The following is a 24,847-nucleotide window of genomic DNA, read 5'->3' as shown; positions in this document are numbered from 1 at the left end:
GGGAGCTCTTGCAAAAAAGCACAGCGCGCACATAGGAGAGTGCATTCAGTCGAAAAGCTCATGCCATCATAGCACAGAATTTTCACACGGTGCTCCGTGCTGAAAGAATCTATTTGCGGGTATTTCGCAACTCGGTCTAGGTCGTGTTAGCATAGCGATGCCTGAAAGGCCCTAGATGAGTTTTCTTGGGGAGAAGCAGTTTCTCCCGCACATGCGACATGAGGAGCTAGTCCACTCTGTATTCAGTGTATTTGCCTTTAATTTTATTGCCGCAATGTCCCCACCACAGCTTCCCCAATGGGGAATTTGCTTGAGAATCAGGTTTGCAAGGGAATGCTACCTCTGCCTGCCTGTACTTTAATGGAGAGAAGTCCACAAGTCTCGCCATGCTGGAAAGGTGTGCGAGACATGAGCGCAACATTCTGCACGGCGTCCGCTCATAGACATATAAATTGACTGTACGGCGTTACTGTAGGCTGGGAAAACAATATGGCCTATGCTTACTGTATCCTGGAGAAACAAAAACCGCCCTTCATTCTACTGGCAAGTGGAGTCTGTCCATGCCATTACGGAGATGCAGGAGACGGAAAAACCCCAACGCGCCGTCACAGTGGCTTTTTGCTTTTCATGCTATACGCTGTAGCTAGCTTTGCTGACCAGCTCTGGCTCAGCTGCGAAAAGTCGCAACGGTTGAGGACAACAGTGGCACATCATCTCCAACTTTCATCATATCATTATTCCTGGGTAATGTTTCGCGATCGGCAATTCAACTATCTCTAGACGAGTTTTTTTTTTTTTTTTTTTGGCGTTGCCTGAATCTACCACAATAACTGGCCAGGACCATAATCGTCTCCCTCTGGTGACCGTTCTTACACAGAAGCTTAGATATTCTAAGAAAGAAGATTTCTCCCGCAGCGCACCCCTCCCCCCATTATACAACGCGAAGGACGAGTATCGCTCTCCCGCTAGGGAATTGACAGGACCGCTAACGGTACGTTCCGGTTCGGCGGCACAGTATATGGCGAGATAATCAAATGAGCTTGTGATGAGCTGGTGACCACCGCAACTCTTGCCGTGTAGAGGAGCGGAGGAAACCAACCAGAGTCTGAACAGTAGGCAGCAGGCTCGGCTAGAGTAAAATTACCCCTCAGTCGAAACGCTCATGCTATCGTAACACAGAATTTTCACACAGTGCTACCTGCTGAAGGAAGGCTATTTGCTTATATTTTTCAATTCGATCTACGCCGTTTTAGTCTAGCACTGCCTGACAGTCTCTAGATGAGTTTTACTGGGGCGAAGTAGTTTCTCCCGCACACTCGGAATGAAGATGCAAAAAAACGCTCTAGCGAGGTTTGGGATTCTCGTCATGAAAGAGCTCAGAGAGGTACTGACTAAGGCTTTGTCTGCTCGCCCAGCTTCTAACCCGAGTAAACCGTTCTTACGAAAGTTTCTGTTGAGCTTCCACACTTTCCGCCCTCGCTTAATCAAGTAAATGTACGATACGGCGTGGTCAGAGAGGGCTCCTTGCGGAAGAACGACGCGCTTTTTTGACAGGCGTAAGCCTTCTTGTGCAATGTGGACCTCATCAGGGGTTTCTTGGGTAGGAAAGCCCTATGGCAAAAATGGGATTTATAGCACAAGCTAGCGTCCACAGTGCCAAGGGCGCTCTTGCGAAAGAGCACAGCACGCACATGGGCGATTGGAAGGTTTCTTAGCAAAATTTCTTGAACACGAAATTGCACACTTATGCAAGATGATCTTCCGCAAGAAGGTACGAGTGTACACACAGCCTAACCTTTATGTAAGCTTCTGCCTTCGGTCATTAACAATCACAGTGGTCATACAGTGAAGCATCTCTTTTGTTACATAAAGCTTAATTGGGCACCTTTTCCTACGCAGCCTTCGGGCGTTCCGGTTATTTGCCTACGGATTGTATTGCCGCAATGCTCACCACCACCGCAGTGTTCCAAATAGAGCAGGTGCTTGAGAGCCAGGTTTGCAATGAAATGATAAGCGACAGAACTCCGCAACCTTCGTCATGCTGGAGAGAGGCCCGAGCCGTGGGCGCCTGGCTTTCCGGACGTGGTGTTTTCGGCGTTTCCTAAATCTAAGGCGCTAAATTGCCAGTACCTTAATCGGGTCCTTCTGGAAAACTCGCTCCTAAATCGAAGCTTACATAGTCTCCGAAAAGCCTAGCGGGAAAAAAGATTTCCCCCTCCCTAGTATACCACGCGCCGGAGGATTATCCCTAGTAAAATAGGAATTGTAGTAGCCCGCTACCTGGATGATCCGTTTCGGCTACAGACTACATGCCAGTCATCACATGAGGTCGTGACCACCGAAACTCGCTCCGTGCAATGGAGCGGGGAAACCACTCGAATGAGTAAGCAATGGACTGGGCTCGAATAAAATGATCACACATCGAAACGGTAATGCCACAGTATTTTCACACGTTGCTCCCTGATGCAGGAAGACTATTTGCTGGTATTTCTCAACTCGCTCTAGGTCGTTTTCCATAGCGATGCCTGAAAGGCCCTAGATGAGTTTTCTTGGGGAGAAGCAGTTTCTCCCACACACTCCGCATGCGGACCCAGTCCAGTATGTATTCAGTGTATGTGCCTTGAATTGTATTGCCGCAATGTCTCCACCACCGCAGTGTCCGCAATGGGGAATATGCTTGAGCATCAGGTTTGCAATGAAATGCAACCTCTGCCTCTTTAATGGAGAGAACAGAACAGGTCTCACAATGCTGGAGAGCTGAGCGCAACACTGACCGCGTCCACATTACTCGCTCTCTCTTAGGCATGAAAATTTAACGTACGGCGCAGTAAGCGAGGTCTCCTTGCTAAAGAGCGACGCTCTTCTTTGACAGCTGAAAGCGCTCTTGCGAAAAAAGGCAAAGTGGCTCAGCAGGGGGTTGTGCTGGGGGAAACAACTCGGATGCAAAGGCAGCCAGCGCGGGTGGAATAAAATGATCACTGAGTCGAAATGCTCATGCAATCATAACAGAGAGAGTGCTGCTGGTCGGGGCAGGGGCAGCTGGGACAGCGGGTCTCCCCGCCCAGGTTGGAGTTCTATCCACTAGGCTAGGCTAGGCTGGAACCTGTCCTCCACCTATAGGAAGGCCCTATATGCTTTCCTCGCGCCTGGCCCAGCGCATTCTATCCCAACCCGGGACTCGAAGCGGCGATCCTGTCCTCCCCAGGCAGGAGCGCTATCCTCTAGGCTAGGCTGGAACCTGTCCCTTCACCTTACTGCTGGTAGGCTCTAGATCGCTTTCTCCCGCCTTGCTCAGCACTTTCTATCCCGACCCAGGACTGGAACTGGCGAGCCTGTCCTCCCCAGACCAGGGCTCTATCCACGAGGCTAGGCTGGAACCTCTCTCTCTAGGCTGGAACCTGTCTCTCCGCCGTACCGCGCTAAGCCCTATATCCTTTCCTCGCGCCTGGCCCAGCGCCTTCTGTCCCGACCCGGCACTCGAACCGGCCACCCTGTCGGCCCCAGGCAGGACCTCTATCCACCACCGAGTGGCATTGCTGATGCACTTCAGTATTATACGTTCATTACCTCGATGACAACCGAGTGGCACTTTGATGCGCTACAGAATTGTACATGCATTACCGCCGATGGCCGCCAAGTGGCGCTGCTCATGCTCTACGGAATTATACGTGCATTACGGGCGATGACCACCAAGTTGCACTCTTGATGCCCTTCTGAATTACACGTGCATTACCGGCAATGACCACCGAGTGGCGCTGTTGATGCGCTACAGTATTATACATGCATTACCACCGATGGGCACAGAGTGGCACTATTGATGAGCTTCAGTATTATATATGCATAATCTCCGAATGCCACTGAGCGGCACTGTTTATGCGATTCAGAAATAATCGTGCATTACTGCCGTTGAGCACCAAATGGCACTTTTGATGCGCTACACTATTATATATGCATTACCGTTGATGGCCACCGAATGGCGCTGTTAATGTGCTACAGAATTATACGTGCGTTACGGGCGATGACCACCGAGTGTCACTGTTCATGCGCTACACAATTATACGTGCATTACTGGCGATGACCAACAAATAGCACTGTTGATGCCCTTCTGAATTATATGTGCATTACCGGCAATGACCTCCGAGTGGCACTGTTGACGCCCTACAGTATTATACATGCTTTACCGTCGATGGCCACCGAGTGACACTGTTTGTGCGAGTCAGAATACTACGTGCATTACCGTCGATTACCACCGAGTGGCTCTGTTGATGCGTTACGTTTGTATACATGCATTAACACTGATTGCCACCGAGTGGCACTGGTCATGCGTTTCAGAATACTATGTGTATTACCGCTGATAACCACCGAGTGGTACGGTTCATGCGCTTCAGAATTATACGTGACTTACCGTCAATGATCACAGAGTAGCACTGTTAACGTTCTTACGAATTATACGTGCATTACGGGCAATGACAAGCAAATGTACCTGTTGATGCGCTTCAGAGTTATGCGTGCGTTTCAGAATTAGCCTAGTGGATAGCGCTCCCACCTGGGGAGGGCAAGATCAGATCGCCGGTTCTAGTCCCGGGTCGCGATAGAAGGTGCTGGGCCAGGCGGGAGAAAGGGATATAGCACATAGGTATTCCGTGGTAGGTCCTTTCTCGCGCCTTTCCCAGCACCTCACCTCTTGTCTGCCGTCCCAGAATCGAGAGAACGCCTCATCTCTCGTCAAGCTTCAGTGCGGCGCGAGACTTGAGACTCTGGTTTCCGGGTGTGGCTTTTTGGGCGTTTGCTGAATATTCGGCACCAACTCGCGAGTCCGTTAATCGTTTCCATGTGGCGAACGCTCTCCTAACCCGATGCTTCCATCCTTTCCGAAAGCCCCAGCGGGAAAGCGATTTCCCCCTCCCCCCACAATTCGAAAATAGACTAGTCCCGCCCGGTAGGATACACACTCGGAATGAAGAGGCACTCACAAGCCCGAGCGACGGCTGCGATTCTCGTCACGAAAGAGCTCAGGGCGGGATACACTAAGGCTTTGGCTACTCTCGCTGCTTCTAAGAGAAGTAAAGCCCTGCTTGCGCAAAACTCTGCTGAGCGGCCAACCTACCCGCTGACGCTTACGGAAGTTACTTTACAGTGTGGCGTTTCTGTAGAGAGGGCTTGAAGCAGAGCTCCTTGCGGAAGAGAGCGAGACGCTCTTTTTTTGACAGGTTTAAGCCCTCTTGCACAAAAGGGCAATGTGGACGCTCATCAGGGATTTCTTCAGAAGGAATGCAGCCCAGGGGCGGTCAGAGTATTTGCCTATGGCTCGTATTGACGCACTATACACCGCCACCGCAGTGTCCCCAATATGGCATTTATATGCGAGCCAAGTTTGCAATGAAATGCTACCTTTTGCCTGCCGTCCCACAATCGAGAGAAATCCAAAACTCTCGTTAAGCTGGAGAGCGGCGCCAGACGTGAGAGTCTGGCTTTCCAGGCTTGGCGTTTTCTGAATGTACGGCACTAACTCGCCAGTCCCTTAATCGGTTCGCACTGGAGAACTCCCGCCTTAACCGAAGCTTACATAGTCTCCGAAAGCCCAGCGGGAAAGAAAATTTCCCCCCCTACTCTACCACACGGACGAACATATCCTCCCGCGGACGCTACGTTTGGGCTACAGATTACATTCCAGACGTCACATGAGGCTGTGCCCACCTGAATTCGCTCCGGGCAGTGGAGCGGGGTGAACCAATCGGAAGAGTAGGTAGCCGGCTCGGCTCGAATGAATCGATCCCGCAGTCGAATCGCTCATGTCATCATAACACAGAATTTTCACACAGTGCTCCCTGCTATTTGCGGGCAATTCTCAAATCGGCTTTTGCTTTTCATGCTATACGCGTAGCTAGCTTTGCTGCGCAGTCCTGTCTCCACTGCAAAAAGTCGCAACTTTTCAGGACAACAGAGTCACATCAGCTCTATCTTTCATTATTCCTGGGTAATGTTTCGCGATCGTCAATTCAGGCAAGGGCTATGGATAGACGTGGTTTTTTTTGGCTTTGTCTGAGTCTACAGAAGTAACTGGCCAGGACCGTAATCATTTCCCTCTGGCGACCGTTCTTACACAGACGCTTACATATTCTCAGAAAGGCCTAGCTGGAAAGGAGCTTTCTTCCACAACGAACCCCCTCCCCACCAATTACGCCAGTCGAAGGAAGAATATCTCTTGCCCGATAGGGAATTGCACGGGGGTACGTTCCGGTTCGGCGGCACACAATATGGCGAGACAGTCACATGAGCTCGTTACCACCGCATCTCGCTCCGTGCAGAGGAGAGGAGGAAACCAACCACTCGGAAGATTAGGCAGCAGGCTCGGCTAGACTAAACTTATCCCTCAGTCGAAACGCTCATGCCATCATAACACAGAATTTTCACACAGTGCTATCTGCTGAAGGAAGGCTATTTGCTTATATTTCTCAATTCGATCTACGCCGTTTTAGTCTAGCACTGCCTGACAGTCCCTAGATGAGTTTTACTGGGGCGAAGTAGTTTCGTCCACGCACTCAGCATGACGATGCAGACAAACACCCTACGAGGGCTGGGATTGTCGTCATGAAAGAACTCAGGGAGGTACTGACTAAGGCTTTCTCTGCTCGCCCATCTTCTAACCCGAGTAAAGCCGCTCTTACGAAAGTTTCTGGCATGGTTGATGCACTTAAGAATTATACGTGCATTTCCGGCAATGACCACCGAGTCTCACTGTTGATGCGCTTCAGAATTATACGTGCATTACCGTCGGTAACCAGCGAATGGCACTGTTGATGCGCTTCAGCATTATATGTCCATTGCTGTCCATGACCTCCAAATGGGAATGCTGATGCCCTTCTGAATTCTACGTGCATTACAGGCAATGACCACGCATTGGCACTGTTGATGAGCTACACTATTATACATTTATTACACTATTATACATCAATTTCAGCCTCCAGGGCCAGGATTGGCATTTTCCGCTTCAAAATTCGATTTCGGCCTCCGCATCCAGGGTTGGTGTTTTAGACTTAAAAAGTCGATGTCGGCGATCACTACCCAGGGGGGCATTTTCGTCTTCAAACGGTCATTTTTGGGCTCAAGACGTGAATTTCAGCCTCCGTGGCCAGGGTCAGCATTTTTGGCTTCAAAAGTCAATTCCGGCCATAGAATCATAGAATCATCGAACTGGAAGAGACCTCAGAAGGTCATCAAGTCCAGCCCCCTGCTCTAGGCAGGACCAGTACCAACTAAATCAACCTGGCCAGGGCTTTGTCAAGCCGAGACTTAAACACCTCGAGGGATGGAGACACCACTACTTCCCTAGGTAACCCATTCCAGTGCTTCACCACCCTCCTAGTGAAATAGTTTTTCCTAATATCCAACCTGGACCTCTCCCACCACAACTTGAGACCATTGCTCCTTGTTCTGCCATCCGTCACTACTGAGAACAGCCTCTCTCCATCCTCTTTGGAACCTCCCTTCAGGAAGTTGAAGGCTATCAAATCCCCCCTCACTCTTCGCTTCTGCAGACTAAACAGACCCAAGTCCCTCAGCCTCTCCTCATAAGTCATATGCTCCAGCCCCCTAATCATTTTGGTTGCCCTCTGCTGGACCCTCTCCAATGCGTCCACATCCTTTTTGTAGTGGGGTGCCCAGAACTGGACACAATACTCCAGATGCGGCCTCACCAAAGCCGAATAAATGGGAATGATGACATCTCTGGATCTGCTGGCAATGCTCCTCTTAATGCAACCTAATATGCCATTAGCCTTCTTGGCTACAAGGGCACACTGTTGACTCATATCTAGCTTCTCATCCACTGTAACCCCCAGGTCCTTTTCTGCAGAACTACTACTTAACCAGTTGGTCCCCAGCTTGTAACTATGCTTGGGATTCTTCCGTCCCAAGTGCAGGACTCTACTCTTGTCCTTGTTGAACCACATCAGTTTCTTGTGGCCCAATCCTCCAATTTGTCTAAGTCATTCTGTACCCTATCTCTGCCCTTAAGCGTATCTACCTCTCCCACCAGCTTAGTGTCATCCGCAAACTTGCTGAGGGTGCAATCCATCCCCTCATCCAGATCATTAATAAAGATATTGAACAAAACCGGTCCTAGAACCGAACCTTGGGGCACTCCGCTAGAAACTGACCGCCATCCTGACATCGAGCCTTTGATCACTACCCGCTGGGCCCGGCCTTCTAGCCATCTTTCTATCCATCTTACCGTCCATTTATCCAATCCACAATCCCTTAACTTGCTGGCAAGAATATTGTGGGAGACCGTATCAAAAGCCTTGCTAAAGTCAAGGTATATAACATCCACTGACTTCCCCATGTCCACCGAGCCAGTTACCTCATCATAGAAGCTAATCAGATTGGTTAGGCACGACTTGCCCTTTGTGAATCCATGCTGACTATTCCTAATCACCTTCCTCTCATCCAAATGTCTCAATATGGATTCCTTAAGAATCCCTTCCATGATTTTTCCAGGAACCGAGGTAAGACTGACCGGCCTATAGTTCCCTGGATCATCCTTCTTCCCTTTTTTGAAGATGGGCACTACATTTCCCTTTTTCCTGTCATCCGGGATTTCTCCCGCTCTCCACGACTTTTCAAAGATAATAGCGAAAGGCTCCTCAATGACATTTGCCAACTCCCTCAGTACCCTTGGGTGCACTAAGTCTGGACCCATGGATTTATGTACGTTTAGTTTTTCTAAATAGTTCCTAACCCAATCTTTACCCACCACGGACTGTCCGTCTTCATCCCTTCTTGCATCAGTTGGCGCAGAAGTCCAGGAGCTGACCTTGTCCGTGAATACAGAGGCAAAGAAAGCATTGAGTACTTCAGCTTTCCCCACATCATCTGTCACTAGGTTACCTCCTTCATCCATTATGGGCCGCACACCCTCTCTGATCACCTTCTTCTTGTTAACATGCCTGTAGAAACCTTTCTTGTTATCCTTCACTTCCTTAGCCAGTCGCAATTCCATTTGCGCTTTTGCCTTCCTGATAACCTCCTGGCATTCTCGAGCTATACCTTTAAACTCCTTCCTGGTATTTGTCCAAGTTTCCACTTTTTGTAAGATTCCTTTTTGTGCTTAAGTTCACCAAGGATTTACCCTATAAGCCAATCCAGTCTCCTACCATGTTTGTCTCTCTTGCTACGCGTCGGGATGGTTTCTTTCTGTGCCTTCAATAAGGCTTCTTTAAAATACTGCCAGCTGTCCTGGACTCCTTTCCCCTTCATGTTAACATCCCAGGGGATTCTGCCCATCAGATCTCGGAGGGAGTCAAAATCTGCTTTTTTGAAGTCCAAGGTGTGTATTTTACTACTATCTTTTCTTCCTTTCGTCAGTATCCTGAAATCTACCATCCCATGATCACTGCTTCCCAGGTTGTCACCCATCTCCACTTCCCCTATTAGTTCCTCCCTGTTTGTGAGCAGAAGGTCAAGCTGCGCACGGCCCCTGGTCAGATCCTTCAGCACCTGTGTCAAGAAGTTATCCCCAACATTCTCCAAAAACTTCCTGGATTGCCTGTGTACTGCCGTATAGGTTTCCCAGCAGATGTCAGGGTGATTAAAGTCCCCCACGAGAACCAGGGCCTGCGATCTGGAAGCTTCGCTCAGTTGTCTGAAGAAAGCCTCATCTACCTCATCCACCTGATTCGGTGGCCTGTAGCAAACACCAACCACAACATCAATGCTGTTGTTTGCTCCTTTAAACTTAACCCATAGACTCTCAACAGGTTTTTCTCCCTCTTTATACTGGAGTTCAGAGCAATCATAGTGCTCTTTTACATATAGTGCAACCTCTCCTCCTTTTCTCCCCTGCCTGTTCTTCCTGAACAGTCTATACCCTTCCATGACAGTGCTCCAGTCATGTGAGCCATCCCACCAAGTCTCTGTTATCCCAATTAAATCATATTTCTTGGAGTGGGCCCTGGCCTCCAATTCTTTCTGTTTGTTGCCCAAGCTTCTCGCATTAGAGTACAAACACTTCAGGTAACCAGCTGATTACCCTATCTTCTCCATTCAAAACAGGGGTCCTCCTTTCTTGCTTGTTCCTCTCTGCATTTCTTCCCAGTATCCAACTTTCCCACTCCCCTCAGGGTTTTGCTCACCGTCCCCCGACGAACCTAGTTTAAAGCCCTCCTCACTAGGTTTGCAAGCCTGCCCGCGAAGATGCTCCTTCCTCTCTTCATTAGGTGGATCCCATCTCTTCCTAACAATCCTTGTGCCCGGAACAGAGTCCCATGGTTGAAGAAACCAAAGCCCTCTCTGTGACACCACCTGCACAACCACGCATTTACGTCCTCAATTCGACGATCCCTGCCCAGTCCTTTCCCTTCAACAGGGAGGATGGATGAGAACACCACTTGCCCTCCGAATTCTTGGATCCTTCTTCCCAGTGCTACATAATCCGCAGTAACCCGCTCAAGGTCATTCTTGGCCGTATCATTAGTTCCCACGTGGAGAAGCAGGAAGGGGTAGGGATCCGAAGGTTTGATCAGTTTGGTAAGCCTCTCAGTGACATCCTGAATGCGAGCTCCCGTGAAGCAGCACACCTCTCGAGATTCCAGGTCCGGAGGGCAGAGGGATGGCTCAGTCCCTCTTTGGAGGGAGTTCTCAGCCACCACCACCCATCGTTTTCTTTTGGGGGTGGTGGCCTTGGAACCCTCATCCCTAGGACTACACATCCCATGCCTTCCAGGAGATGGTGTTCCCGTCCAAAGCTTTCAGCACTGCAGAGCCTGTGGAGAGAGCTTGAAAGTGATTACTTACCCTTTAAGGGGTCCGGGGCCGGGAGGGGGGCATAGAGTTTCCCTGGTGTTGGCCAGAGTGGCCACCAGGGAAACCTGGGGAGGGCTAGCCTCCCACTAGTTCGAACTAAAGGGCTACACAGCCCTTAGTTCGAACTAGCTAGTTCGAACTAGGCGTTAGTCCTCGTAAAATGAGGTTTACCTAGTTCGAACTAAGCGCTCCGCTAGTTCGATTCAAATTCGAACTAGCGGAGCGCTAGTGTAGCGCCTATTAAAGTTAGTTCGAACTAACGTCCGTTAGTTCGAACTAACTTTGTAGTGTAGACATACCCAAAGTGAGTAAGATATTTTATTGGTTCACCAGCTGTTGGTGAGAGAGACAAGCTTTTGAACTTACACAGAGTCTTTCTTCAGGTCTCTTTCAAAGGCTATGTCTAGACTGCTGGGTTTTTTTTGGAAAAAGGTATGAAAATTACGAACCACGATTTGCGTACCTTTTTCCAATTCTTTTTTCAGAAGAGGCTTTTCCGACATTTGGCCTATCTATATGGGGCCACATGTCAGAAAACCCTCTTCTTTCGGAAGAGCCCTGAGAAATAGAAGGCTTCCGAAAGCGTGTCTGCTCTTCCAAAAAAAATGTCAGAAGAGCAGATGTGTTCACTCGACACAGTGGAGTTTTGTAGTGTAGACATAGCCAAAGTGTGTAAGCGTCCTGCTCATTTGTCTACTAGCCCTTGCTCAGGGAGAACGAGTGGCGCAAGGGTGGTGCGGGGATGGCAGGGCACCAGAGATGGGGCCATGGTTCAGGTACCTCTGGCCCCCTACTTCTAGGGCACATCTGCCACTCCTGCTTGGGTAGGAAGTCCATCTCTATGCTATGCAGCTCCACACTGCTCCTAATGCTGGGCTATACCTTAAACATCATTAATCATGATCATGGTCCTTTTATAGGCTGACTGTGAGAAAGATGAATAGCAAAAGAAACTTACTTTAAAACCACTAGCCATCGAAAAAATTGTGGATGGTTGAATTAAGTGTTAAACTGCTTAAAAAACAAATTTTACAATAAGAAACCATTAGAAATTGAATATCTTGATTTACTCAGTTTAAAGATACCCCAATAACATCACTTCTAATTACAATTCTTTTCTAGCTCTACTGATTCTAATAGACTTGTGTAGCCATCAGACTTTAAATTAGTAAAAAAAAAAAGTTTGCTGTGCTTGGAGGGAAATATAGCTAGAGTCCATCAGCATTTTAGGCATTAATAATTAATTTAACTATAATTTTAAAAAACCACAGTAGCATTGTCTCAAACTTCTTGCTGTCAAATAACACCATACCATTTTTCTTTTGGTAACACATGCAAAATAAACGTAACTTAGGAGATCCTTCACATCACAAATCACAAATTGACCAATGGAGCCTCTGGACACAGAATAACATAAGCCTAGTTAGCTTCACTCATTGACTCCCAAGGATGTATACCGCTGCATATGTTAAAATATACTGCCTGGTTCTTTTAACTAAGACAGCCTATATGCTTCATCTGCTACACTGCAAAAAGAATATTTCATACCATTCCATTTAGATGAACATGGCTCTTGTTGAAAGGTTGCAACATAAAGAAACAGATAATGGAAGCAACAGCTTCTGTACCATTCAGTAACAGTGCAGATTTTGTGACTATGGGCTGCAAGCATATTTGTGTAGGCAGCATGTAGCCCCTTAGGCCCTGGTCTACAGTAAAGATTTCTTTCAAAATAATGAGCAGAGTGTCCACACTACCAAGCCCATTATTTTGAAATAACAAACTGGTTATATAAAAATCTGTACTCCTGCTTTCCTTGGGGAACAACACTTATTTTGAAATAGTTATTTAAAATAAGCATTAGTGTGGACACTCCGGTGCCATTTTGAAACAACTACTCCCCAGAGTAATTTGAAGTAATTACTTCCCAGTGCTTTCTAGGGCTCAAAGTTGAGGTAATTAGCAGAGACTATCTCAGACTAATTTTGAGGCTCCCCCCGTAGAGGGGACACAATATTTCAATTTTGTTATTTCAGGAGTTATGATGTTGCATTTAGTTATTTCGAAAAATAATTTCCTAGAGTAGATATGCCCTAACTTCATTAGCTTTTTATGGAGGAATAGATTGGAGAGGGTACAATGAAACTGCTGTCTGGTGATTCAATAAGATCCAGTGTAATGTTATTTAGGTGCTCACCAAAGGGCCATTTGAGTTCTAATGGATCCTTTCTGTAAAGGAATGGATTATTGGTGTTTGTCACAGCAGTAAAGATCCTCATTGGTTACCTCAGTTTGGGATCCCAAGTGTAGCCCTTCTGCCGGGTAGGCCTGGCAGGAACCAGGGCTGGGTTCAATATCTTGGGGTCAATCTCACAAAGAACCGGCTCGAGCCCCCACCCAGTGATCTGGGAAATTCACGCACCCCTGGGCGCCTCTGAGAGGCAATGCTTCCCCACTCGCAAGCACTGAGTCTGAGTGTAGGAAAAGAACATTTAATGAAACAGAGGAAGAATTCATACGGCATTAGCTTGGGGAAAACACCACAAACAGAGTTCATAACCCAAACATGAGCCCCCACCCCGGCCAAGATTCGCCCGAAGTCCACCGACTCCCCAAAAGTCTCTGTCCCCACAAGTCTCTGTGCCACCCAGAGTCCCAAAGTTCACCTGCAGGGTTTCACCTCCCAACCTGGGTAGAAATGGGGGTGGGGAGATAGATAGGGGGCACCTTATACGAAACTCCGCTACGCTTCACCAGCTGTCTCGTCCCACACCTCTGGACGCTCCGCTGGGCACCTGTCGCCGCTTCTCGCCTGCTGCCGCTCCATGCCACGCCACTGGTCACCGCTCCTCACCTGCCGCCGCTCCACGCCACGCCGCTGATGGCCGCTCCTCGCCTGCCGCCGCGCCACGCCGCTAGTCGCCGCTCCTCGCCTGCTGCCACTCTACTGGCTGCAGTAGGTCTGGCTCTCAGCCAAACCAATGATTTCAGCTTAGTGATTTCAACTCTCAGCCAAACCAGTGATTTCAGATCTCAAATGAATCCAGCTTTCACTGGACTAGCAAACAAAAAGACTCCTCAGGGAGTCTGCTTTAGGTCTGTCCTTAAAACAAAGGGGGAAAGGTGCAGGCTGGGCCAGTCTTATAGCTCACACCTGGTAGGTGTGAAGCAGGCTGACTCAAGTCCTTTAACCCTTTCCCCCAGCTCTGCTCTCTCAACTCTGGAAGGGGGGAGGCTTGTTCTTCCGAGACCTCTTACCATGATGGTGGTGTCTCTCCTGCAAGCACTGGTGGCATGTTTGACAGTTCCCACATTTAGGGGTAGCATGATTAGTGACCCCCACAACAGTCCCAAATTATATACAATTCTCCACATTCCATTCCAACACTGACCCTCCATCAGCCCTGGCTGAATGGGATTTACATAGCCACACCTTGGATTCTCTCCTGAGCAGTATTTACATGTCAACAGTTAACAATTAATTACCTTGTAGAGCTAAACAACTGTAGTGGGCACACCCACCCCTCCTTTCAGCTGGCTGACAGCAAGCAGCAGTTCAGCCCCTGCTTACACAAGCCTATAGCAGAGCTACAAAGGAAATGTCAAAACTTCCTGCAAAAGATTAGCTCTCCAGTGAACTACCTTCACAAACCGGAAATACTGTTGTTCTGGTATGTTTAAATATATTGCAATAAAAATGTCATTACTTCATTTATTTTAGGTACTGTTATGGATATGGTATCACAGACTTTATTGAGCAATTAAAATATACACAAAGGACAATAGTTTATTTTTTTTCTGTGTTTAAAATTTGACTTCCTTCCAGTTTACTAACCCAGTTTCAAATATGAAAAGGGCATTTGTTTCTACAGTAACTGTGTACAACTTGCTCAGTTCCAAGTACTATATTCATGTATTGTTACCGCTGCTCTGATTCTCTCTCCAGTTTGGGAGCTAAAACACTTCTGCTTCCAGGAATGTTAACTAAGTTGTTCTTTCTGATTCTATTTCTCCATAGAGTTCAGCTAACTTCTTAAATTCTGGTCCCCAGTCACCAAGGTAATTATAATCCTGGTCAGAGTGTGTAGTGACTGAATCGAGAGAGCTGATAGATCCAGCTTCTGATCTCTGACCCTCATATGCATATGTTTGTAGGGAGTCATAGGGAGGCACGCTGGAATCAAGATCTGCCTCTGTCAATCTTTGTTTAATAAATTCATGAACATCTATACTGTTCAGGTTGGAAGAAGGCTGGTGCCTGGGTGTGCGCTTCACCTCAGGACGCACATCCCTCCGATACTTCAGCTCTTCAGCAGCTGATGGGTTCCGCAGAGCTATGATGTCAAACGCTTCAGTATCCTCTTCTCCACCACCCTCGTCATCATATGTGACAATGTTTTCCCTGACATCCTCCTCGGAAATTATCAGAGGCTCCTTTTTGCTGCGTCTTAATGTAATGAAAAGGACCACAATTGCTAAATAAAAAATTGAAGATATCAGGTTAGGTTTTCAGACGTTACACATAAAACAATTAATATCTCTTTTACGGGGGTCACAAATGCAAAATCTCATATAAAATTTGATGAGACATTTGTGGACTACTATTTGGGTTCTTCATTATGTTGGGCTTCAACTGAGTTATGATGGCCAACATTTTCAAATTTTGATGTCTAAAGTTGGGCACCAGGAACAGATTTGCAGCTGAGATAGAGTTGGTGTCCAGTTGAGCTGTGCCAATTTACATCTGCTGAAAAACACTAAAACCCACCATAAGCAATTAAATAAAAGCATCCTGATTATCAGAGGTGCAGAACTTTATTGAAAATTGTGGCTACTCAGGACAAGTAAACTTCAGACCACATTTAATGAAATACCTCGCTTTAGTTACAACCTTACTCCTTCCTATGCCACTCAACATTTCACTGCTTAACACATATTTTTCAAATTTCCACTTCCCATTATGAACCCATGATTGTCTGAACATGGATTTTCTGTTCCTTTGTGTCATAAAACTGGACACACATAATGTAAAACACTGGGGCTACATCTACTCTGGCAGCTTCTTGTGCAAGAACTCTTTTGCGGAAGAATGCTTGTGTAAAAACTCTTCCAGAAGAGAGCGTCTACACTGGCATGTGCTTTTGCACAAGAGATGTGCTTTTGCTCAAGAGCATCCATGCCAGTGTAGACACTCTCTTGCGCAAGAAAGCTCTGATGGCCATTTTAACCATAGGGCTTTCTTGCGCAAGAAATTCCTGTTGCCTGTCTACACTGGCCTCTTGCGCAAGAACAGTTGCTCAAAAGTGCTTATTCCTGAGTGGGAGCATCAGAGTTCTGGCGCAAGAAGTCCTGATTTCATACATTAGAATGTCAGTTTACTTGCTCAAGAACACGCGGCCAGTGTAGACATGCAGTTAGTTTATGCGCAAGAGCGTCTGCTTTTGCACAAGATTGCGCCAGTGTAGACACAGCCTGGAAGAATATGTAATACACATAAACTAGCAGATTTGTGAGTACAGCTAGGCTACATCTAGACTGGCATGATTTTTCGGAAATGCTTTTAACGGAAAAGTTTTCTGTTAAAAGCATTTTCGGAACAGAGCGTCTAGATTGGCACGGATGCTTTTCCGCAAAAGCGCTTTTTACGGAAAAGCGTCCGTATCCAATCTAGATGCGCTTTTGTGCAAAGAAGCCCTGATCGCCATTTTCGCGATTGGGGCTTTTTTGCGGAAAACAAATCTCAGCAGTCTACACTGGCCCTTTTGTGCAAAAGTTTTGCGCAAAAGGGACTTTTGCCCGAATGGGAGCAGCATAGTATTTCTGCAAAAAGCACTGATTTCTTACAGTAGGAAGCCAGTGCTTTTGCGGAAATTCAAGCGGCCAGTGTAGACAGCTGGCAAGTTTTTCCGGAAAAGTGGCTGATTTTCTGGAAAAACTGGCCAGTCTAGACACAGCCCTGTTTATCTCCCATGCAGTAATGGAGAAACAGGCTCCATTGTCAATAAGGCCCTGATTCTGCAAGTGGTCACATGCAGGCAGTCTGCTGTACTCATGTGGAGTCCCTCTTCCAAAGAAGCTCTACATTGGCACAGCAGTCTGCCAGAATATAGCAAGCAGGCACTAAAATGACAAACAGGGAAATTTCCAATGGCACAAAGGGCAGTTAAGTGTCATCCTATTATTAACCAATGAGGTCTGGGTGCCTAATTCCTGTGTTGAAAATCTTCTCCTAATACTGAAAAGATGATATATTTCAACACTGCATAAAGGATCTGGATGCCTAGTTCCTACTAAAGTAAATAATCAGTTAGCTAGCAAATTAAAATATGCAAGGTTTTAGTTTTTCCCTTTGGAAAAAAACCCAAAATGCTCTTTCATTTACATGGTAATGTATTTGCACATATTACTACTTTCATGTTGATAATAGCAGTTCTGTATGTTTTAAAGTTTTACTCTGAAACTGAGGAAATAACTGAGTTAAGCAGTAGCAAAACAAATCAGCAGAAAGAGCACAGGCTTTCAAGATAAGCCTTAATTGATTAAAAAGATGTATGTGGGTCACACCAAAAATCCAATTGTTTCAAACATTCTTTGCATGAAAACACATGGGCTATGTTTACACTGGCAGCTTCTTGCGCAAGAACATCTTGTGCCAGAGTTCTTGTGCAAGAACTCTTGTGCAAGAACACATCCACACTGCCATGTGAGAGATGTGCTTTTGCGAAAGAGCATACATGGCAGTGTGGACACTCTCTTGCGCAAGAAAGCTCTGATGGCCATTTTAGCCATAGGGCTTTCTTGCACAAGAAACCCCTGTCACACGTCCACACTGTCCTCTTGTGCAAGAGTTCTTGCGCAAGAGGACTTACACCTGTTAGAAAAGAGCATAGCTCTTGCTCAAGAAGCCCTCTCTTACTATACTTTACTGTAAATCTTGCGCAAGAGCGAGTGGGCAGTGTGGACACTCTGCGGAAGAACGGCCCTTCTTGCGCAATAACCCGCCAGTGTAGACATAGCCATGGATATTACATGTCAGACCTCCCTGGTTCGTCACCTTCAGGACCTGAGCTTGCCGGACCAGGGGAAGTCAGTGCTCCCCTGATGACTGCCCTGCTCCCAGGCCCCTCTCTTTGGGCTTCCTGCCCTGCTGCTGCCCCCCCTAACACTGTCCCAGCATAGCTCCCCACCCTGCTGCCCCAGGTTCTTTTGGGGTTCCTGGTGGGGGCTGCTTGGCTGCTGCCAGCCCCACTGTGGCAGGGTGTTCACCAGAGTTCCTAGCTAAGGCCACATGGCCACTGCTGGCCTTACTGCTTCCAGGGGTTCCCCAGCTCAGCCTCCCAACCAGGACCCCCATCTGCTAGGGATGGCTCTGCAGCTGTGGGAGATTCCAGCTGCCCACTTCTGCCAGTCCTTCTGCAATGAGGGGTTTGCTAGGATACCTGGCTGGGACTTCCCAGGCACCTGGGCCTCACTAACTCTGGGGGTTTCCCACCAGGGCAGGGACTCCCAGATGCCATTTGGCCCAGCCGGAGCTTCCCAGCCCCTGTATTTCTCCGGTCTTTGGGGCTCTTTGGTCCAACAACATCCATGGCCCTGCCAGACCACAGATGTTGCTGGATCAGAGTCCTGGATTTGGGAGGTTCAACTTGTAAAGTTGTATCTCTGCCAAATGAGCATATTAAGTAAGGGGTAAATTAAAATTGGTCTGGCCAAGTAGAGAGAATGCATATCTGAGGAACAATTGTTTATCTAATGGAATAGTTTTATCATTTAATGTGTCCTCTGCCCCTCTTGATTATGCTGTGCATTTAGCAACTCATCCCACAGAGATGTTTAGAAAGTGGCATTTGTATAATATTGATAGTGCTTCTTACAGAATAATGCAATTCAAAAATCTTTTTCTCTTCTCTCTTCTTTCTCACTTTTCCAGTTGTTCTAGAGACTCTCCAAATTACCTGGGAGAATTTGCAATGCTAATTACTCATTGCCCTCTGAAAATTTCATTTCACAGGATGCCAGTTTTTCATCAGTATGCTTTAAAGGCATTTTTCAATTCATTTTAGCAAAACCTATACATAGAAATACAGCTTGATATTTCTAATTACCTCTTTTCACAAGTAATCAGAAATACATTACATTAAAAGTTGCTACTGACACATTCTAATGGCTAATAAAGGATTATCAGTATATAACTAAGAAAGTGTCTTACCCAGAAGAATAATGACACAGAGCAGAATTGCAATTAAGGCTCCTGTGCTCAAACCAGCTGAGGAAAGGAAAGCTTCGGCATGACAGGTCCGAATACGCCCATCTCTCTCACATGCACAGACCCTAATCGTAAGAGTGGTGCTACTGCTGAGACAAGGGATTCCACTATCAGAAATCAAAATTGGGAGGTAGTAGATATCTTGAATAGTTCGACTGAATCTCCTCCGTCTGGTTAGGATACTGGCTGTGTTATCTATAATCACAAAAAGCAGGACATAATGGCTTACCAACAAAATTATTATTTATTGTTTCTATCATGGCCAAGGGTATGAGAGACATTCTCAACAAACAGAAAGTTCCTGCCTCAAAGGGATTACAGTCTAGAATTTAAAAAAGGCAAGATACAGGTGTGTGAAAGAGGAAAACAATATGTGGGATTGTGGTGAGATTAGGCAGGGTTACAACAATTATATTGTGTGTCAGATCTGCTATAGTTTGAATATACTTGTTGGTGAGTACATTTACATTAATAACATTTTTGGACCCTCACTTAAGGACTCTTTATACCATCTTACTAGTGTTCAGGGATATGAAAGAGGGTGTAAATGCAATTTACCTCTATTTAAGGTTGTGTAAAAGGTCTTTAGAATGAATGAGACAAAGGCCCTGCAATTTAACCGACTGTATTTCTTACAAGCTTCATAGCAGAAATGAGTTTTCAGGAGAGCTATGAACAAGAAGAGGGTGGTCAAAAAGCACTGGCTTTGGAGAGTTCAAGGTGGAGGTGAGAGTTGAGGGTGCATTGGGGCATGTTAGAAGGGGACACTCAGTAAGCTTGAGGGAACAGGCGAATTAATTTGAGACATAGCAGAACAGAAAAGAAGGGAGAGGAAGAATTTGCTGAATTTTATTTATTTAGAAGTTACATGGGTCCAGCTGGCATGCATTGTAGTTAATAACAGTAGCGATTATCTTAATTCTACATTTATGTGATAGTAGCACCCAGAGTCCCTCATTAAGATCAGGAATGCATTGGGCTAGGTGTTGTGCAAATACAAAGCCACTGTTTCTACTCCAAGCAGCACACAATTTAAGAAGCAAGAGGGAATTGATATATTTGTATATACATATATTCCTCTACATGGTTTTTTTTAGTTATTATAAATTATTAAGAAGAGTCACATATCCCAATCAAAACTATCCTTAACTTGTTAATTTCTCAAAGACACTGTAGACAGAGATGAGTCTAGAGGAGCTGCTTTATTCCAGCTGGAGCCAGGGCCACTCATGGGGACCAATACTACGGTACTAAAAATAGCACTCAGGGTGGCCTCTGCTCCATTCCCAGCACAAAGGTCCCTCCCTGGGAGTAGCTAAGGCCAGGGCATGAGGAGAACTGAAGCCGAGGATGGTGAGGGGATGGACACCGGGGAGAAAAAGAGTAAGGAGGATGGGGCAGTGAAGGAACGGGGAGGCACCAGAAAGGTGCAGGAGGGCTTAGTTGGACAAGCATGAGATAAGAATTCAGCTGCGATGTTGCAACTCATTGTGCAGATGTGGTATAGCTGTTCAGTGCAGGTTTGCCACAGGGAAGGGATACAATGAACAGATAAAACAGATTGTAAAGAATGTACAGAAAGTATGCTTTAACGAAGCAAAAACAGGGCTATGGACAGAGCTGCTATTGACTTCAGTTCCCAAAATGGCCACTGACGTCAATAGAGCCAGGACTTCACACATTGCTATTATTGATAGAATAACTTAGTCCATATATATGATATTTCAAGGTAACTTTTTCTGACCATAACACCAAGAGCAAGATATTAGTAATTTTCATACCCAAAAGTACAATGTTCGACAATGTTTTATTTAAGATGGTAGAATTCCCACTGACTTCAATGGGGCCAAGATTTCACCCCATGGCTGTGTCTAGACTGGCAAGTTTTTCCGCAAAAGCACTTGCTTTTGCGGAAAAACTTGCCAGCTGTCTACACTGGCTGCTTGAATTTCCGCAATTACTGACGAACTCATGTAAGAAATCAGTGCTTCTTGTGAAATACTATGCTGCTCCCATTCAGGCAAAAGTCCCATTTTGCGCAAAAGGGCCAGTGTAGACAGCTCAGATTTGTTTTGCGCAAAAAAGCCCTGATCGTGAAATTGGCGATCGGGGCTTTTTTGCGCAAAAGCGTATCTAGATTGGCACGGACGCTTTTCCGCAAAAAGTGCTTTTGCGGAAAAGCGTCCGTGTCAATCTAGACGCTCTTTTCCGCAAATGCTTTTAACGGAAAACTTTTCCGTTAAAAGCATTTGCGGAAAATCATGCCAATCTAGACGTAGCCGATGTGTTTTTGTAGTGCAAATCTGAAAATCACTCCAAGAGCTAAACTTGCAATAGGCGAAGGGGAAATCATACTGCACAAGAGCCAACAAAAGTGTCATTTCAAGTGCTTATAGCATCCAGAGTAGGGAGTTAGAAATTGGTTATTTTAATAATTATGTAACCACTACGAATTTACTCAGTGCCCCCTGGAGGCAGATAGTGGGACTCCCAGGGACTCCTGGCAGTAGCATGGGGTGGTGGCAGCCTCTGTTTGTGGTGGGCCTGGGCTTGCCGCAGACAGAGACTGGTCTGTGGGATGCCGGAGCAGCCTTTGTCTATGGGAAGCTCAAGCCCTCCACAGAAAGGAGTGGCAGGTGAGACCTGGTTTTTAAACTGCCTCCCTGCATCTACCGTCTCCTGAACACTCTTCATTTAAAACTTGAACCAGTGGGCTGGGACTGAACCAGCCTGCCAGTCCAAATTTTAAATGCAGAGAGCATGAGGTGTGTGTGTAAGGGGGGTGGAGAGGAAGGGGGGAGTGGTGCTGCAGTTAATCAGGACCATTAACCGATAAGTTAACGAAGTTGCCATTAACATCCCCATTCCGGAGTACAATATTAGGCCTTAAAATCCAGCTGAATTACATTTAATCAATGAGAATTTTATCTTGAAGACACAACATAAATAAAATGTAGGCAGGTGGAAGGGCCATCACCCAAGGTGGACACTGGTCTGTGCACCTCAGTGGTCAGGCCACCTGATCTGGAGGAGGAGGGTGACCTGACCAGCGCCTCTGAGGATGAGGGAGAGGACTGTCCGGCCACCGTCACCCTCCACCTGGAGCCAGTGCCCAGCAGCCAGGATGTCTCCCGGGCCTTGTCAGAGACCAGCCATGGATCCTCTGGTGAATGTACCAGTTGTCACTTGCAAGGGCGGGGGTGGCGGGTTTGTCACTTGCGCAGTCCCAACTGCATGACGTGCAGCAGTATGCAGCACATGCAACCTTGTGCAGTCTGACTTTGTGGCACATAGATGCAGTAGGCAGCTCCAAGGCATGCCTGTGACCCTGCTGTTCACACACATCATGCCCAGGGGAGGGAGGAGGGATGCCGGTTGGAAGCAGCCAAGCCCCAAGGGTGCAGGCCAGACCCCACACATCTCAAAGAGTGCCGCATACAGTTTGCAGCCATGCCTGCCTGTGTGACACAGCAGCTTCTCCTGGAAAAAGCACAGTGAGCCAGACCTGCGAGAACAGCCCCCACGGAGCCCCCAAGCTGCTCCTGGCCCGTTTACTGCCCCTGAGGTAATCCCTCCACTGCGGCCACACACTTCCCTGGGCTACTTGTCCAAGGGCTGGGGGGAAGGGGGAACGGGGAAACAGGCACCCCGGGCCTGGACCACTGAGTCTTGCTGCAGGGACAGTACACTCCCAGTAGCCCTGGCTCCATCTCCGAGGAAATCAATGACAGTAGTGGGAGAACCCAGACCTCATCTGCCACACTTGCTCCCATGCAATGTGGCTGTGTACTCAAACAGCATCATGGGCTACGTCTAGACTGGCATGATTTTCCGGAAATGCTTTATCGGAAAAGTTTTCCGTTAAAAGCATTTGTGGAATAGAGCGTCTAGATTGGTACGGATGCTTTTCAGCAAAAGCACTTTTCATGGAAAAGCATCCATGCCAATCTAGACGCGCTTTTCCGCAAAAAAGCCCCGATCGCCATTTTCGCGATCGGGGCTTTTTTGCAGAAAACAAACCTGGGCTGTCTACACTGGCCCTTTTGCCCGAACGGGAGCAGCATAGTATTTCCGCAAGAACACTGACAATCTTACATGAGATCGTCAGTGCTTTTGCTGAAATTCAAGCGGCCAGTGTAGACAGTTGGCAAGTTTTTCCAGAAAAGTGGCTGATTTTCTGGAAAAACTGGCCAGTCTAGACACAGCCATGGTGTATGCTCACAGTGAGAAGAGTAGAAGCCATGTGCTCTACCTTTGGGAGGGAGTGTACACAGTTCTAGACGGACAGACACAGCATGCCAAATGGCTAGGACAGAGACAAAGGGTCTTCATTCACAGTGATGTGTCCCAGTGTTACAATCGATGGAGGATCACTTCACTCCCAGGATTTTGAACTAGTCACACATAGGTATCGACTGGGCCCTAGCAACAGTTTGTGGTGTAACGTTAGGGTCATAGAAGAGAGAGCACAGGGCTCAGGGACTCTGTGTGCAGGAATGACTGACCACCTCTCTGTCTTCTGTGTTCTCTAGAGCGGGACCAGCCAGGAGCGATGGACCATCCAGCCCCACGCCGCCAGCACCGAGGATGCAGGGATCAGCCAGGCGGGACAGGCAGCATGACCAGCTCCTCCGGCGGCACGTGCAGGCCATGGAGAGGATGGAGGAAGCAGTCAGCATCAAGATCTGGGCCGACCCGGAATGGTCTTCCACTGCCGTCTCCCCCAGGTTGATGTGCAGGCGCTTCTAGTGGGAGCAGGTGTCGGCCCCTACCCCCCCACACTCTCACTGGCCCTCCAGAGGTGCTACAGCATGTCCGACAGCATGTCCACTATGACATCGCATATCGGCCATGCTGTCCACTATGGCACGGCCATGCCCCACCCTGCTGCCTTCCCTGTCACGCTCATACCCCCTCTTGCTGCACCCCCTGCCGTGCCCATGCCCCCTCCTGCGGCCCCCACTGCCATGACCATGCCCCCTCCTGCTGCACCCCATCCTGCCTAACTCTCCATGCTGCCTGCCCCAACCCAGCCTGAAAGGTGCCGAGGCCTCCACATCTGAGGAGGCGCTGGGAGGATCCGCCCCTCCCAGCTCTAACTCCCCCTCCCAGTTCAGAGCTCCTTCCTCCTCCCCCTCCCAGTTCAGAGCCCCCTCTCACTACCCACCCTTCGTCCCCCCATTGTAAATAATACAGTTTATTTTTTGGTGAACAAACAAAGTTGTGTTTATTGGGAGGTGAGGGAAGGATTGGGGATGGGAGGGAGATGTGGATGCAAGACAGAGGCAACCTACTGTGGGGCCTGAGAGAACATCTCCCTGAGAGCCTCTTGGATGCGCGTTCTGTTGTAGTGGTCTCTACAGGCCCCAACATATAAGCTCAGTTACTCAGGGTAAATTTAGACAGAATAAAAAGTTTCTACAGTATTTGCCCAGTCTTCGAATCTGGGCAGAAAAACATAACCCTCTGCTTGCTTCCCTGACATAAATCTAACCTCGAATGAGTGATCCGATGCATACAGTTAAAGCAGCAGTGACAAAAATGCAGTCTGTTAAGAACGAAAAAACATCAGAGCTCTAATACAGAGGAACAAAAAGTGAGCCATCCTGAGCAGATAACACTTAAAAAAAAAAAATCACACAAACAACAAGAGTAACAACCTGGTAATAATGAAAGAATTTAAGCATGGAGTATGTAAGCAAAGCTGTGAAGGAAAGAACATTGAAATATAAGGACTGACATGAAATAAGGCGGCAAATGACTGAAGAAAGCTGTTCT

The 24,847-nt window shown here is 47.4% G+C and overlaps 1 protein-coding gene across 5 annotated transcripts in view; it reads right to left on the bottom strand.

The window, feature by feature from the left end:
• Nucleotides 1-12,945: 12,945 nt before the first annotated feature.
• The window catches only part of CDH18 (cadherin 18), a 1,055,536-nt gene continuing 1,043,634 nt past the window's right edge, over nucleotides 12,946-24,847 (bottom strand). For 4 of the 5 annotated variants that reach the window (XM_075921430.1, XM_075921429.1, XM_075921432.1 and 1 more), the window contains 2 exons: nucleotides 19,013-19,264; nucleotides 12,946-15,278 (listed from right to left, as the gene is read on the bottom strand). In XM_075921430.1, coding sequence (XP_075777545.1) covers nucleotides 14,788-15,278; nucleotides 19,013-19,264 — 743 coding nt within the window. In that variant the 3' untranslated portion in view covers nucleotides 12,946-14,787. The remainder of the gene's footprint in view (nucleotides 15,279-19,012; nucleotides 19,265-24,847) is intronic. The other variant, XM_075921434.1, reaches the window with a different exon arrangement.

Source organism: Pelodiscus sinensis, chromosome 2 (genome assembly GCF_049634645.1).
Source record: "Pelodiscus sinensis isolate JC-2024 chromosome 2, ASM4963464v1, whole genome shotgun sequence".
In the NCBI taxonomy this organism is placed as follows: domain Eukaryota; kingdom Metazoa; phylum Chordata; order Testudines; family Trionychidae; genus Pelodiscus; species Pelodiscus sinensis.
The sequence above is the reverse complement of the archived record's forward strand: the minus strand, read 5'-3'. Positions and strand labels throughout refer to the sequence as shown.